Source organism: Blennius ocellaris (genome assembly GCF_963422515.1).
Source record: "Blennius ocellaris genome assembly, chromosome: 9".
NCBI lineage: Eukaryota > Metazoa > Chordata > Actinopteri > Blenniiformes > Blenniidae > Blennius > Blennius ocellaris.
In genome coordinates this window covers 5,843,947-5,857,896 of record NC_137658.1, presented here as the reverse complement: position 1 = coordinate 5,857,896, position 13,950 = coordinate 5,843,947, and the positions used below count along the sequence as shown (strand labels likewise).

Below are 13,950 nucleotides of genomic sequence, written 5' to 3'. Positions count from 1 at the left end.
AAACTTTTTTTTAGGTTTATGGACAATAAATATTAAACGTTTACTCTTTTAATTTGTTCTTTTTTATTGGAAATAGAATTATCTTTAGTTGGAAAGACAAAATTAAAGATATTGAGTTTTAATCTGACGTATAGAATATACCAATTCATTCTATAATAATATTCTGTCGAAACCAGAGAAATGTGTCCTTTTATGTTGACAAGGTGGGAAAAATAAAGTCTAATTTGAATTTAACAGTTTGAAAACCTTCAACAGAAACAAACTATAGAGAAAGTAACTATATGTCTTGAAATAGTGAAGGGATATTTCAAAGGTAGATTAAAAAGACGTAGATTAAGACTGTCGAGACATAACTGGTCATCTAATACCACTTAAATCATGTTCTCTCAACTCCCGTCACTTATTTATTCACATTTACTATTTATTAATGCATCTTATATGTTTATTGTGTTTCATTGACTATTTAGTATCCATCCAGTATCTTTTTCTTCATAATTACTGACTTTAACACAATCCTGTTCAGGTGAACCTGAACAATCGGATTATAATCCAGCGCCCTTTGTTCATCTTTCTGTTCGTGACAGCCTGTGTACTTTGGTGTGACATCGAGCCGTTTCTTTTTCATCACTTGTTTTTCTTTCAAGACAACTGGACCTGACGGCTCTCACAAAGGACGGCAGCGTCATCAGACCGACCTCCCCTCATTCATGTATGATGTAATCAATCATCCCGAGCTTTTTCTGCTCCGTTGGATGCCCAGAATATGAGTAATTGCCTCTTATTGTGTGGGATGTTGCTAAGGGTTCCCGGAGCTTTTTCTCTGGAGGGCGAAAGGGTCAGCGCCCAGCGGGTGGGGTGGGGGGGGGGGGGGGGGGGGGGGGGGATGCAGCTCCTCTGGAATGCCTCCTAGATGAGTAAACTACCTGGTAAAGTCTGATCAAACTACATGACGGCATCACAAATGACACGAGGTCAAATGTTTGATTGAGAGCCGAAGCCGTCGGGAGAGGAGACGTTTTTATTCAAGAAATGTTGGTTTTTTTGTTGTTGTTGTTGTTTTCCATCTTTTTCAGCAGAAGCATTCTGTCTCCTGCAAAAGTTCCGCTTCACTCTGACGTCCCTGGAGGTGTCCAGAGATAAGACAGTTGTCCTCCTGGCAGAGCGAGTAGAAGAGGAGTGGGGAGGCCCGGGGGAGCGTCAGGTGGACTGCCATACAAAGAGCTACAGCAGGGGGAGGCCCTCATAAACCCCCCCACCCCCCCTCCACCCCCCTCCACCCCCCTCCACCAAAAGTTCAAAGGTGGCATTGACTGAGTGGTTACCCCAGCGAGGAAGTCCTCCCCTTAAAATATAGATCATTCCCTGGATGCCTGCGCTGATTCCCTTTGCCACGCCGAGGCCCTGATGGGACGAGCAGGCGCGTAACATCCTCCACCTCCCGACGTGAGATCATCCTTCAATCTTCTCTGTTTTTTTTTTCTTGCAGTAAGAATTAATATGCGCCTTCGGGTCTTTGTTTAGCGGTTTGTAAGTCAAACATTTCTCCCGGCTACTGCTCCGTTAAATCCGTATTAGCAGCTGCTACCGTGCAGGGCGGCAGCAGAATAATGAGAGAAAGTTTAAAGTGTAATTATTGAGTTCAGGGGTGTGACCCTGTAAATTAACCCTGCCACTGAGCCGCTATAAACTTCACATATAACCCTCCACACACCCAGAGAGACCCTCCCAAATATTAGGTAGGGGGGAAAAAAAAAAAAAAAAAAGAATTTACAAAAATCCCCCTCATGTTTGACTCTTTTTGAGCATGACCTCGAAATGGAGAACACACAGACTCACACACTCAACGCTATTCTTTCAAGATCCACATCTTAAAGTCGTCAAACCATCGGCCAGAGTGGATCGGAGTATTTTAAAGCCTGCCGACGTCACCGCTTTGGCTTCATTCGGGCCAATAGAAATAAATCTTGCAAGGTTACATAAACGCTGTTGACAGGTACGACTTGTGCTTTTTGATAATTATGACAGTTTCTGTGTCCTGGAGTTCACTTATTTTCTTTCATTCTATCCTGTGCTACGTATATAATAGCATGTATAAAATGCACTATTCATCTTTTTTTTTTTTTATATATGTATATATATCTATTCTTTCCATGCATTTGCATGGAATACCCAGAAGGTATTTTCCTATGGCGACAATAAAGTGTATTGTATTGGTTGCCTAGCGTTGCATTGTAGCAGACAGCCATGACTCACAAGTTAAATCAGTCTGGGAGGTATCTTATTCAGTGCTCTCTTGGTGAAAACAAAGACTTTTTTAGTGTGTTCTCTTAAAACAGGCCAAACCTCACTCTCCCTTTGTGGTCAGTCCTTCAGTTTGTCACCTTTAAGCTTTTTTTTTTTTTCCTCCCTCCCTCCCACTTCTCCTTTGTGCTTCTCGCCCTGACGCATGGTTTCTTCAGACAAAAGGGAAAACTCGCTGCTGGCCTCTCTTTAAAGGCAGAATAATCTGTGTGTGTGTGTGTGTGTGTGTGTGTGTGTGTGTGTGTGTGTGTGTGTGTGTGTGTGTGTGTGTGTGTAAGTGACAGTTGCAGTGTACATTCCTGCACAGCAGGGAGGTTTCCAGGCAGGTACCCTGCTGCCAGTGTGTCGGTGTGTGTCGCACGTGTGACGTTGCGTACGTACGCCAGAGCCATGATGCTCAGAGGTCGGCCCGCCAGCGACTCGAAGCGCATCAGTGTCTTCATGTTGTCGGACGACAGGCCCATCCCGCTGTCCGAGTGACCCTGACGAGGGCGACAGAGAGTGAACATGGAGAGCCACTCCTATGCTTTTTGGCACAATAAAGAGTGTTTTGGTAGAACAGCGGACACAATGCACACTGTCGTAAAAACACAAACTATGAAGTATTATAGTTATATATTATTGTTGCAACGACACCAACCAGAATTCTTTTATTTATAACATAAAACTCAGTTTTCAATCAAAAAATTTGATAGTTGAGGGATATTTACCAGTGGTGTTTATATCCTTCCAATATGTCTGTTTGTTTTTTCGCATGACAAGATTTGACCTCGAACTTTGTCTGCTTTGAATCATTGTTCATTCAGCGAGTCTGTTTCTGCTTTAGTTTTGGGCCGAGGCTCTCACCTCGTGGTTCTCGTTTGTGCCGTCCTCCATAGTGACCTCGTCGAAGGTCTTCACACTGGCCGGACGGATCTTGATGTTCCTAGGTGAAAAAAATAAATAAATGTACTTCTTCAGTTAAGACATCGAAATACATTTATAATGTCCTGCTGCTGCTGGAGAGGATCTTGTGACTATACTGCAGCCCGACGTCAAAGTTCAGCAACACAACTGCAGGAACTTAATCACTTAGGTCAACACTGCGTTGCATCTATGACATTGTACTCTGAAAACACGCCTTGTTTGCTTTGCATTTCAACACTCGGAGGCTAAAACGGCAGCCTAATTCGACTTAAGGGGCAACTGTCATTACCGCTTTTCATCACCTCCTCAATAAACACACTTGGTGGACCTGTGAAAACCCAAGAGCTCCACAAATATTATTTTAAGTGGACATAAATCTTGTCGCTGGCTCGACAGTTTTCGGAGGGGAAATTCCTCGCAGGAGCCACAATACCGAATGCTCCCCCGGCCGTCAAACTGCATCGACCAGGACGTCTTATCACCCATCGGGTCTCTCATTGTCCTCCGGGTCAGACTCAGCTGAGTCTAGTCTGAGCGCCGCGGGAACAATAATTGTTTTGGCTGTTTTTCAGTACGAAAATGATGAAAATGAGTCAGGTATTTCCTTTGCAAAACAGACGCGGCAAAGGTTTGCCTGTAGCAGTGTGGGGATTGGTTTACATGTGCGTGATGATTAATTTCCTTCGATAGGCCGTCAGGGAGCCCGACGGGGTTCAGTCAGCGCGATGAAACGCCGGCTACGGAACTCAGTCGAGCCGCGCTCATAACTTTTCCAGGTATTTGATTATAAAACCCACATATTTGATGACCTGACGTTCACAGATACAGTCACAGTTGTTGTCGTTGCCAATGGAGGCTCGGGTGTCACAATGAGCCCGTGTGCTCACCAGTTGCTGCCTGAGTCACGGTGGGAGACGGGGCGAGTGGGGGTCTCCTCCGTCGGTGCTGCGGCCGTCTGGTCGCCCACCTTCCCCAGCAGCGCCGTGTTGATGGGTATGTAGTGCTTCCCCTCCTAAAATGAATGAAACGGGCAGATTTATGGTCAACGCTGTGTGCGCTGTGCAAACACGCGCAGCCACAAGTCCTGGTGACGGGCCAAAGAAACCAACATCGTGCTGAATAAAATCCCGGGTGCCGCGACGGTGGAAGTCGGTCTGAAGTGGGCCTTTCTGCTCTGTAACAAAAGTTTTACTGATGAGAGTCGAACTGCTCGTCTTTCCTCTCCATCCTGTCCGAGACGTTTCTCATGAAGATAGCTTTCACAGGCTCATTTGTAATGCAGCGGTCGTCATGTGGTTTCATGTGTGGCCTTGTCTGTCGCTCCGTGGTTTAACCGGACACTCTGTAGATTTGCGTAATCTTTGCAAAAACACTGAAATACAATTCCCTGGTTATGTTCCTCTACCGCCGCCGTGGCAGAAAGCAGAATGTTGAATGGGTCCAAATGGCTCTCTCAAGCTGATTTCCTCAGATTATTGGATGTAAATGTCGAGTCTTTCATTTTGATTCATGTTTCTGTCACATTTTTCCCTTCGCAGGAACATTCCAGACTATAGAGGTGATCATTATTGTTCTAAATTATTAAAAGTGGAAAAATAAAGTACTCCAGCAGACGTTCCTGTAAGAATAGATTTTTTATTTTTTTTTGCATTTCAGTTCCTTCGTCTCACAGATTAACAGAGCTCAGAGCGAGTTGAGACTGTGTGAAATTCTACCTCTCTGACTTTTTCCTGCAGCACAGGTAAACAGGTGGAAACAGGATCGCGAAAAGTGGCTGTTTTCTTTTGTGTCTGCTTTGGTTTCGGAGTCCTGGTGTTATCACATGGCTTTAATGGAGCACTTGGACAGAATAAAGCCATTGTGAGTGTTTTAATGACCTCCTCTAATAGGTCAGAATGTTTACTGCAGACAGACTCACTGGACTTAGTGGGGTGTTTTTAATTTTGAAGGACTTACAGGCACTGTTTTTACAACACGAGAGCATTAAAACAACCATAATATGATATAGATGAGAAAAAACACACCATTCTGACACTGAGGGCAATATGACCACCAAAGGTGGAAGTGATGAATTACAGTTAGTCTTTTTTTTTTTTTCAGCATTTAAGTGTTTACGTGTATTTTCCTCATCTTCTGCTATATATATGGAGTGCATCTGTTAGACCTGCTCGATAAACAATGGACAGTTTCCCAGTCCATCGCGGAGAGACAGATAATCAAACTGTAAAGTTCGTAGTCTCTAATTAACCTAACAAACAGGTATTGAAGAAGTGTATTCTTTGAGAAAACATGTGACACTCATTGCATTGATACATTTAGCAGATTTCAAACATATTTACTGTCAGTAGATGCTTGAAAAACGGATTATCCTCAAATCAAAAAGGCCCCAAAAATGAGCGGATTTCTTTTGTGTGCAGTTGCTTCACCAAGGCAGTGGAATTTGGAGTCACAATTATATAATCAAACTGTTAACAGGAGTTTGTGCAAGACTATTTAAAAAAAAAAAAAAATGGTACTACAGTATTTGAGTTCATTATTTCATTCACATGTCCTTTCGCAACAACACTTAAAAGCATCGACTCCGGACAATGCAATCTTGCATCACACTCATTTTTGCATTGTTTTTCCATGTGTTTTGAAGTGCGGCGGCTTTTGTGAGGCTGATTGTGTCATTTCAAAAGGGGGGCCAAGTGTTTATGTATGAGTGTTACTTCCCGTCTCAGTTACACCGAGTGCCCTCTGGGCGAGACGTGGCACAGTCTTAAGGCTGCAGGACCCCGAACCACACTTCCTGAGTATCTGTGACATTTGAGACTCACGCTGCAGAGGGACGGACTAATACTATTGTTCTACGATCAATATTGTCCTATGAGCAAGACATATACATGCAAAAATATAATATTGCTGTAAGAGAGGAGATATTTCCACTAATACATTTTGTGATCACTCATGTCAAAAATGTTAAAATCCACTGACCAATACTGTTGAAAGCACCACCTAGAAAAGCTTCTGTATCACCAATTAAAGAATAAAATATTTGCGGAGATTAAATAATTACAAACTTAATACAGTTTAAAATATATATATAAAGAGGTGATTGTGGCGAGGTACAAGGTTTTGCTATGAGAACAAAGGGCTTGTGGGTTATGACGCTGGACTGTTTATCGGTAGAAGGGAAACAATCTGACTGTATAGATCATCACTGCTTTTTGTGATTTGGGTGTAGGATCTAACAACGTTGATGTAAATCAAGAAAGAATCATGAATGAATGAATTCATATTTTGTGTGATTCCAACAATAACTATAATAATATAATACTATATCATAAAGGGGAAGGATTAAAAAAATGCAACTTCTTCTCATCCCCTTTTCAAACATGTAAACGCACACATTGTTAAATTGTGTCATATGAACTCATTTGGATGATTGTCTTTAATTTTTTTTTAAATTTATGTTGGTTTCTCTTGTTTCTTTTCAATTTCATTTTTTTTAACGTGTTCGTAAATAAGTAAATAAATGAATGAATGACTATAAATACCTGCTGCACGCTGGCCTGAAGCAGATCTCCCAGCTGCTCCACCAGCTCAGTGAAGGTGGGTCGCTCCTGCGGCACACCCTGCCAGCAGTCCAGCATGGTCTGATATCTGAAAGCAAGAAAACAAACCACAGAGTCGGTCGAACCTAGACGAAAGCCCTCTCAATACGAGATTTACGCCCCAAAAGTTCGCGCCAAGAGCAACAACAGAGTATTATGGGGTTGATATATTGGATATTGTAACACCTTCGCAAGGAAAAACAGCTACCTCAGGACCGGTGGTCCCTCATCTTTTCAATCTTCAATAAACAAACTTCTTTGCACTGTACGGCCACATCTGGCGCGCCTCTAAATCAACAGTCATTCAGGCACATTTATACACTCAATATCCCCCCATGTCAGGGGCAATCCTGAGCCCCCGGGACCGGATCTCGCTCTCCCGGACTTGGGTGTGAACGCCGCAGAGAGCCTCCATCGTGGGTCCCTGACAAGCTGTCAGCGTCTCCGTCCGGGTGGGAAAGCTCGGAGCCACTCCGCTAGTTTCCATCCAAGCCTCCCTTCACGGAGGAATCCAGAAATGCAGCACCGCCGCTGCTGTGCAAATGACTTTCACAGCTTGCTACGGATTCCTAATAGAAACCGCCACTCTCCCCACAGAGCGCTTATATTTCATGTCAATACAGACATTGCGATTGCATTTGCCGATACGTAGCACAGGTCTGAGGAGCTCCAGGAGGTAGCTGGTCTGTAGCGTGTGCCGGTACAGGTGGCAGCCCGACTGACAGTGGCAGGATGTCCATAGCCAGACCGCAGCTCTTGTGCATATTATTGAGGAGGAAGTGGACACATTGTATGACTGCAATATTTAAACCACATTTCCTGCCCGACTCATAATGAGAATAAATAGTACCGCGCCACATGTTTTGGGCCTTGAGGGAGCCGAGTGTTTCTGATGAGGAAAGATTTTTTTTTTTTTTTTTTTGGCATACCGGAGTATTTCATCCTGTCCGGCAAGTGTCGGATGGGAAATGAGCATCCTATTTAATTGTCCTCCCACTCTCCGCTAAGCATCCGCTAAATTCCTGAGCAATGCATCAGGGCGGGGAGTTGCTGTTCGCGGCATTCTTGATGAGTTAAGCGGGGCCGAGTGGTGCAAATGAAAAGAGGCTGCTTGTCGTACCACATGGTTTTCATCAGTCTCGTATTCCGGGGTTTCGGGACGAGGGTCGCCATGTCATAACCTGTACTGATGGACACCTGTGACGAACCGCAGAACCCTGGAGGGGATGAAGAGAGTTCGCCCCACTGGGGCCGAACGCGTCCCATCTGATCTGATATCAGCAGGTTTTATCTGGACTTTAAATTAGAGGCAGGCCTCACAGCCATAAGAATGCAAAATATGTAATCTGGCAGTTCTATATTCTGCCTGAACCTCCACGGAAAAGTACGAGAAATCCTTGGCACCGGTCGGTCTGCATCTAAAGATCCAACTACGAACCTCCGGTCTGGATTTGATTTTGCGTTTCATTTCCAATCACGGCCGGCATCCATCGCTGATAGATTCATTCAGTTAGGTTGACTTGGCACAAAGTGCTTTCCAAGCCCCGGACCTTCCGATAGCGTCGTCACTATCAGGGCCGGAGTGCGGAATTATGCTTTCAAAATAAATAACATTTGCGAAGTTTAACAATGGAAGTCAAGTTGAAATGAATTCCAGATGCAACGTATGCACACGTGTTCAGGCCCGGGCTGTGATTGCTGGGCCCAGATCAGTCGCACGCCGGACAGAAGAGTTCTATTACATGAAAGGTTTGACCGGCTGCGTCGCTGACTGACGGCAATGACACAGACGGAGAGGACTCTGTGTTCTCCCACAGATATTTATGTCTCACACGATCCTTCAAGTCTTACTAAGGGAAAAAAAAAAGAAAAAAAAAAAGAATTAGGCTCCACACGGTTTAATCTGAACCGCCGTCAGTCTCGAAAAGTTCCAGAGCTTGAAACTCGCCGCTGCCGAGCTGATCAGAAGCTAATGTTTCCCTCCACGACACTGAGAGCTGCGTTAGTCATGATTCTTATCAGGCGTCTCTAACCTGCTGCCGGAAGGGGAGGAAAAAAAACAAAAACAAAAAAGACAAAAACAAAATCCTCCTCTGACTTTCTGCCTTTGTTTCTCATAGAGCGAAACAGCCAGCAGCTTCAAAAACCAGAGTTTTTACACCGATTTGCTGCTTCGTCACAAACCATGAGACGCTTTCTTAAATTGACAAGGATACTCACATTTCCGAGGAGGAGTATTCCGGCGCCCTCATCCTGGTCCCGTCTTTTAGTCTGCAGCAAAATTCTTCATCAATCTGGACGCCGGGGTACGGGGAGGCACCTGGCAGCGCAAAACAAGAGGGAAGACGTACAATTACTTTGTTGTAAGAGATTCTTTTACTTCTAAAGCTTTTTAAATTTTTTTAAAATATAACTGTTTAATTGACCATTTAGACACATTCAATGGAGAGGCTATGCTATGCCAGTTCTCTCACACTCGCGACACACATGAACTAAAATCATATGGAAAATAGATGACTTTTGTTTGGAAGGGGTTAAAGAAAGCTTCGCTCATTACAAATAATAGAAGCATAATATTTGTCTGTTTTCGAATCATAAATATGTCAAATTTATTTCTCTTCAATCTAAAAAATTAAAAATAAAACCCAAACATTTAAACCTCATTTTAACATGGAGCTCCATTCTTAGATGCAGAAACCTGCATGCACTACCTCGTTTTGTGGGTTTAGTGAAATAACAGTCACCCAAGCATGTAATCAATATAAACTCATGACTCATTAAGTATTACTTTGTGTTTACTTGAGTTCCCATGCACAAAATGATGAATCAGCTTTATGAGTTCCCAGATTTATAGGATCCCCCGCTGACCGCCGGGCAAGTAAAGAAAAAAACCAAAACAATCTGTGATTTGTGTTGCGAAAACATTTCATTTCCAGCTGACGGAGTTCATAGTTGCAGTCTATGTGGTCTTCCTGTTTTGTTTTGTTTTTGACGGGGTGCTGGATCGAATGTTTAGTCGCTGCTGCATGTTGGTATTTGTGCCTAAACAGATTTTTGAGTGGAATATGTTTCGCGTCGGAGCCCTTTAGAGGGCCCGGTCTATAAATTCACCAAGTGTCTCACCTTGCTGGATTTCACTAAAGAGATTCATCCGCAACTGGGACTTCCCGTACGAGCAATCTGGACTTCCTTGCATTTCTGACACTTTACAGCAGTTCTACTTTAGCGTAATAAAAGCCGCAAAGCGAAAGAGAAGGACACAGCCTGAGGAAGAAAATGCCTGACGGATCTCTGTGACGGCAGGAAAACAAAAACATGCAGCTGAGAGGATTGTCTGAGGACGAGGTGAAGACAAAGACATTTGGAAATCCTTGCAGGCACATGCAAATCTCAGTACGCACTAATCTCATTCAGTCTCAAATATGATCACGAACAGACAAATAAGAATGTATGTGCAGACAAGAAACCTCTACCAGATGAGATAATATCAACAACAACTGAAATCTTTCTCTGGTGTCATGTGGACTTAATTTGTGGTGTACATTTTAAAGTACCATCCCAATTAAGGGCCTTTTGTGTTTTTCCTCAAACTCTTGGCCACCACAGGTTCTCCTACAGACTCTGAAGGCAAAAGGTTGAAGGAGAAGTCTTTTTCTTGTTACAGGCATACAGCTCAAAGCAATATGGCAACATAACCAAACATCTTTAAAAAGAAATCTATTTGAGGTCATTTCTCTCGTGTGCAGGAAACTGCAAAAATACCAGAAAATACCAGAAAAATGCCACCTTCTCCATTCGTGTCCATTTTTGGGATTTTTCCCTTTGAAATCACTGTTTCCAAATTACAAGGGAAAACACTTGCTTTTGCAACTTAAATTGCCAGGAGTCATTCTTCATCAGTGGAAATCGGATAAACCCCCATCATTTAACAGCTGGATAAAGGAAATGCTCTCTGTTCTGCAGCTGGACAAGCTAAGATATAGCAGAGAAAAGTGTCCTGAGAAGTTTTGGGTGATCTGCTCTCCTTTTTTTGACTACGTTAAAAATCCGAGTCTATATTTAAGCTCATATTATTGTCTATATGATTAAAGGAGTTACACTTATTTACTTATAGTTTTTGTTTTGTTTTATTTATTTTTTTTATTTTTTTTTTCTGAGTTATCTGTAATGTATATTCACTGTTTTGCATTTTACTTTTCTTTTCTCTATATGTGACATGGGAGGGTGGGTGATTGGGAAGGATGGTATATGTGTATAGCTGAAAAATGAAAAATCTATAAATAAAGTCTTGGGGAAAAAAAAAAAGAAATCACAATCACAATAAAACAAATACGTAGTTTTAAGATTTATTTTCATATACAATGGTTTTATGTTTTAAAGGACTCAAATATAAGTTAGTTTCCATTTATTGGGGTATCCACATGTGTAGCCAATAATAAATTCACAAGTTCCACAGATCGCCAGTTTCCCATCTCTGGTCCATGTATTGCTAAATATCGTTCTAGCCCAAAGGCGTTGAATGTGCAATTAACAGTAAATTAATAAAGTGGATATCTGAGCCCTCAAAACAGAACTGACACACTTGTGGTTTTCAGTGTGATCTTAAAAGCACGTTGGCGTCGTCCAGGTTTGACCTACAAACATGTTTGGGTCGCAAATCTCACCGCTCTGCCATTTTATCCGGGTCGTTTTGTATCCTTGTCTCCTGATTTATATTTTTCTGAGGCCCGACTAACACTACCCAGATGTTCCAGTGTTTCTTTGAAGGGGAAACTGTGGTGTGAATGTGTCAAGAGGGAGGAGAAGGAGGGAAAACAAAAAAAAAAAAGGAAAAAGAAAATGAGATCAAAGTGTCATTGTGACGTCGGCCGGCTTTATGTTGGAAAGTGCATTCAGTGACAGTCTTTCAGCCACAATGGCGGCCGATTCAAAAGGCGTCACAGTCCAAACGTACAGTGCAGCAATACATCCAACTCTGCCGCTTTACACCGACTCTTATGTTTCCTCCACTTCCCATGGTGACGTTTGAACATACAATATTTCATGCTGAGTCCCGCTTTAGAAATGCGTCTGGAGCTCAGAGCCACGGTGCACCGGCGGACACACAATGCTGCCTTAAAGGCCTTAAAGTGCACAGCAGGGGTCCACTTTTACACTGATCTGGCTGCTTGGTTACTGCGAGTTTATGTTGCCAGCAGGAATGAAGCACATAACTTAAATAAGGTGGTGTTCTCTCATTTTAAAGTCACCAAGCCTGCACTAATGCGCAAAGGCAATGATGTTTCTTGCACGGGTGGCAGAAAGATAGTTTTCTCAGACTGACAAGACAAGTGCAGGCTCTTCGTCTCCAGGGGAACAGTTGCACAGTGGAAGAGGACAGTTATTATTACCCAGTACATCTGGTGAGGTAGTATAGCGGGAAGAACCAGGATCCACGTCAGAGTATCTTCTGACTGAATGTATGTGACAAGGGAGACCTCACTGTAGTAATTACCAATATAAACTACCAGCAGTAGCCATATTAATCCCAGTATAATCAAACTTACTCAAAATGAAAAGTGGAAAACGATTGCAAACGCTCCTATACAGTTTATCTCTGCAATGCAACTCGTCTTCAAAATGCCGAGTAAATAACGCAATATTTTTGATCCGAGTAAAAGAGAAGTCGGAAATGGAAGATTTAGACATTTTATATTTATAATATGTGCTTCCTGATTCTAATCCCGACACTGACAGCAGGCCCTGGTTGGAAGTCACTTGCCTTTCAATATGATACAGTCCACAAGTCCCATCACCTTTTTACTCTACACCTTTTTAATTTATTGTGATTTAACCTTTATTTGATCAGAAAAACTAAAAATATCTTTTTCAAAAGTGTCCTGACCAAGACAGGCATTAACGTTTCAGCCAAAACATATAATGAAAACATCAATACATTAAAAGACATAAATGAAAATGAAGTCCATTTAAATATAAATGATTTGAAATTTTGTTTTTCAATCTGTATTACTTAGAAATAAGTTTTTTTTTTTTTTTTGTTTGCTTTAGTCTATGAAAATTCTTCATAAAAGCACATAAACCAAGAGGTCAGCAACTTACCCAGAGAAAAGATCTCCCACATGAGAACGCCAAAGGACCAAACGTCACTCTGAGTCGTGTAGATCTTATCAAAAATGGCTTCAGGTGCCATCCACTTCAGTGGCAGTCGAGCCTGCGCACAAATATTGAGATAATTACTTTCCTCTATCACCTGCAAACATCTCATTTACCAATGCCAACACAAACACTGTTACTTTAGGGGGAAACTGGCTGCTTTCAATTGTCCCAGCAGCTGCTGGCCTCCGTTGAGCTGAGGTTTTTTTTAAAAAACTATTTAAACAACATTATTATGTCTAACATTTCCAAAATGAGTCCTTGTGTTTTCTGCCAGATAGTTTTTTTTTTGTAGGTTTGCCACTAATGAAAGCATTCTAAACGACCGTTCCCGAGCTGGAGAGGCTAAACTGCAATAGCAAAGAGTTTTAGGCTTTTTCACTCACGTCTCCTTTGCGCACGTAATCGGGGTCTTTGTAGATGTCTCTGGCGAGTCCGAAGTCGCAGATCTTCACAACATTGTTCTCAGAGAGGAGGATATTCCGTGCAGCCAAATCACGATGAATGCACTAATGGAAGAAGACAAAACTATTCACAAACATCTACACCCAGTTTCATGCAGATCGCTGACTTTAGACTGATCCACTGTGTCCAGAGAAACACATGGTAAAGTCATCACTGGGAAATACAATAGCAAGCCACTTCTTCACATATTCAGTTATTGGCTATTGACAACAATGGCTTCGTTCTGCACTGGGTATCATCCGGCTTCTTTAAAAACCACCAGATTATACAACAAAGGGGAGAATAAAGTAGGTCAGAGCAAAATAAACAACTTTTTTTTTCAGATGTTCTGAATGTGCATCATCTTTCATCACTTTTTTTCCCCCTCTTATATTGTTTTCATCTTTTTACGTGCATCTGATCACCAAAAGGTTTTCTAAATGCAAATCGAAATTAAATCAAAACACCCCAAACTAAATGTATACAGTTAAAAAAAATAAAAGTATTTGCAGCATTTTGACTGTGAGGAGGTTTCTTTCTTTTCTGGACA

At 42.3% G+C, this 13,950-nt stretch overlaps 1 protein-coding gene across 1 annotated transcript in view; it reads right to left on the bottom strand.

Moving 5' to 3' along the window:
• Positions 1-13,950, bottom strand: part of kdrl (kinase insert domain receptor like) — a 41,424-nt gene that overhangs the window by 1,923 nt on the left and 25,551 nt on the right. Inside the window, exons 23-29 of the mRNA XM_080501961.1 lie at positions 13,343-13,465; positions 12,903-13,014; positions 9,024-9,123; positions 6,747-6,852; positions 4,095-4,219; positions 3,148-3,226; positions 2,683-2,783 (exon numbers count right to left, since the gene is read on the bottom strand). Of these exons, the coding sequence (XP_080358087.1) occupies positions 2,683-2,783; positions 3,148-3,226; positions 4,095-4,219; positions 6,747-6,852; positions 9,024-9,123; positions 12,903-13,014; positions 13,343-13,465 (746 nt within the window). The remainder of the gene's footprint in view (positions 1-2,682; positions 2,784-3,147; positions 3,227-4,094; positions 4,220-6,746; positions 6,853-9,023; positions 9,124-12,902; positions 13,015-13,342; positions 13,466-13,950) is intronic.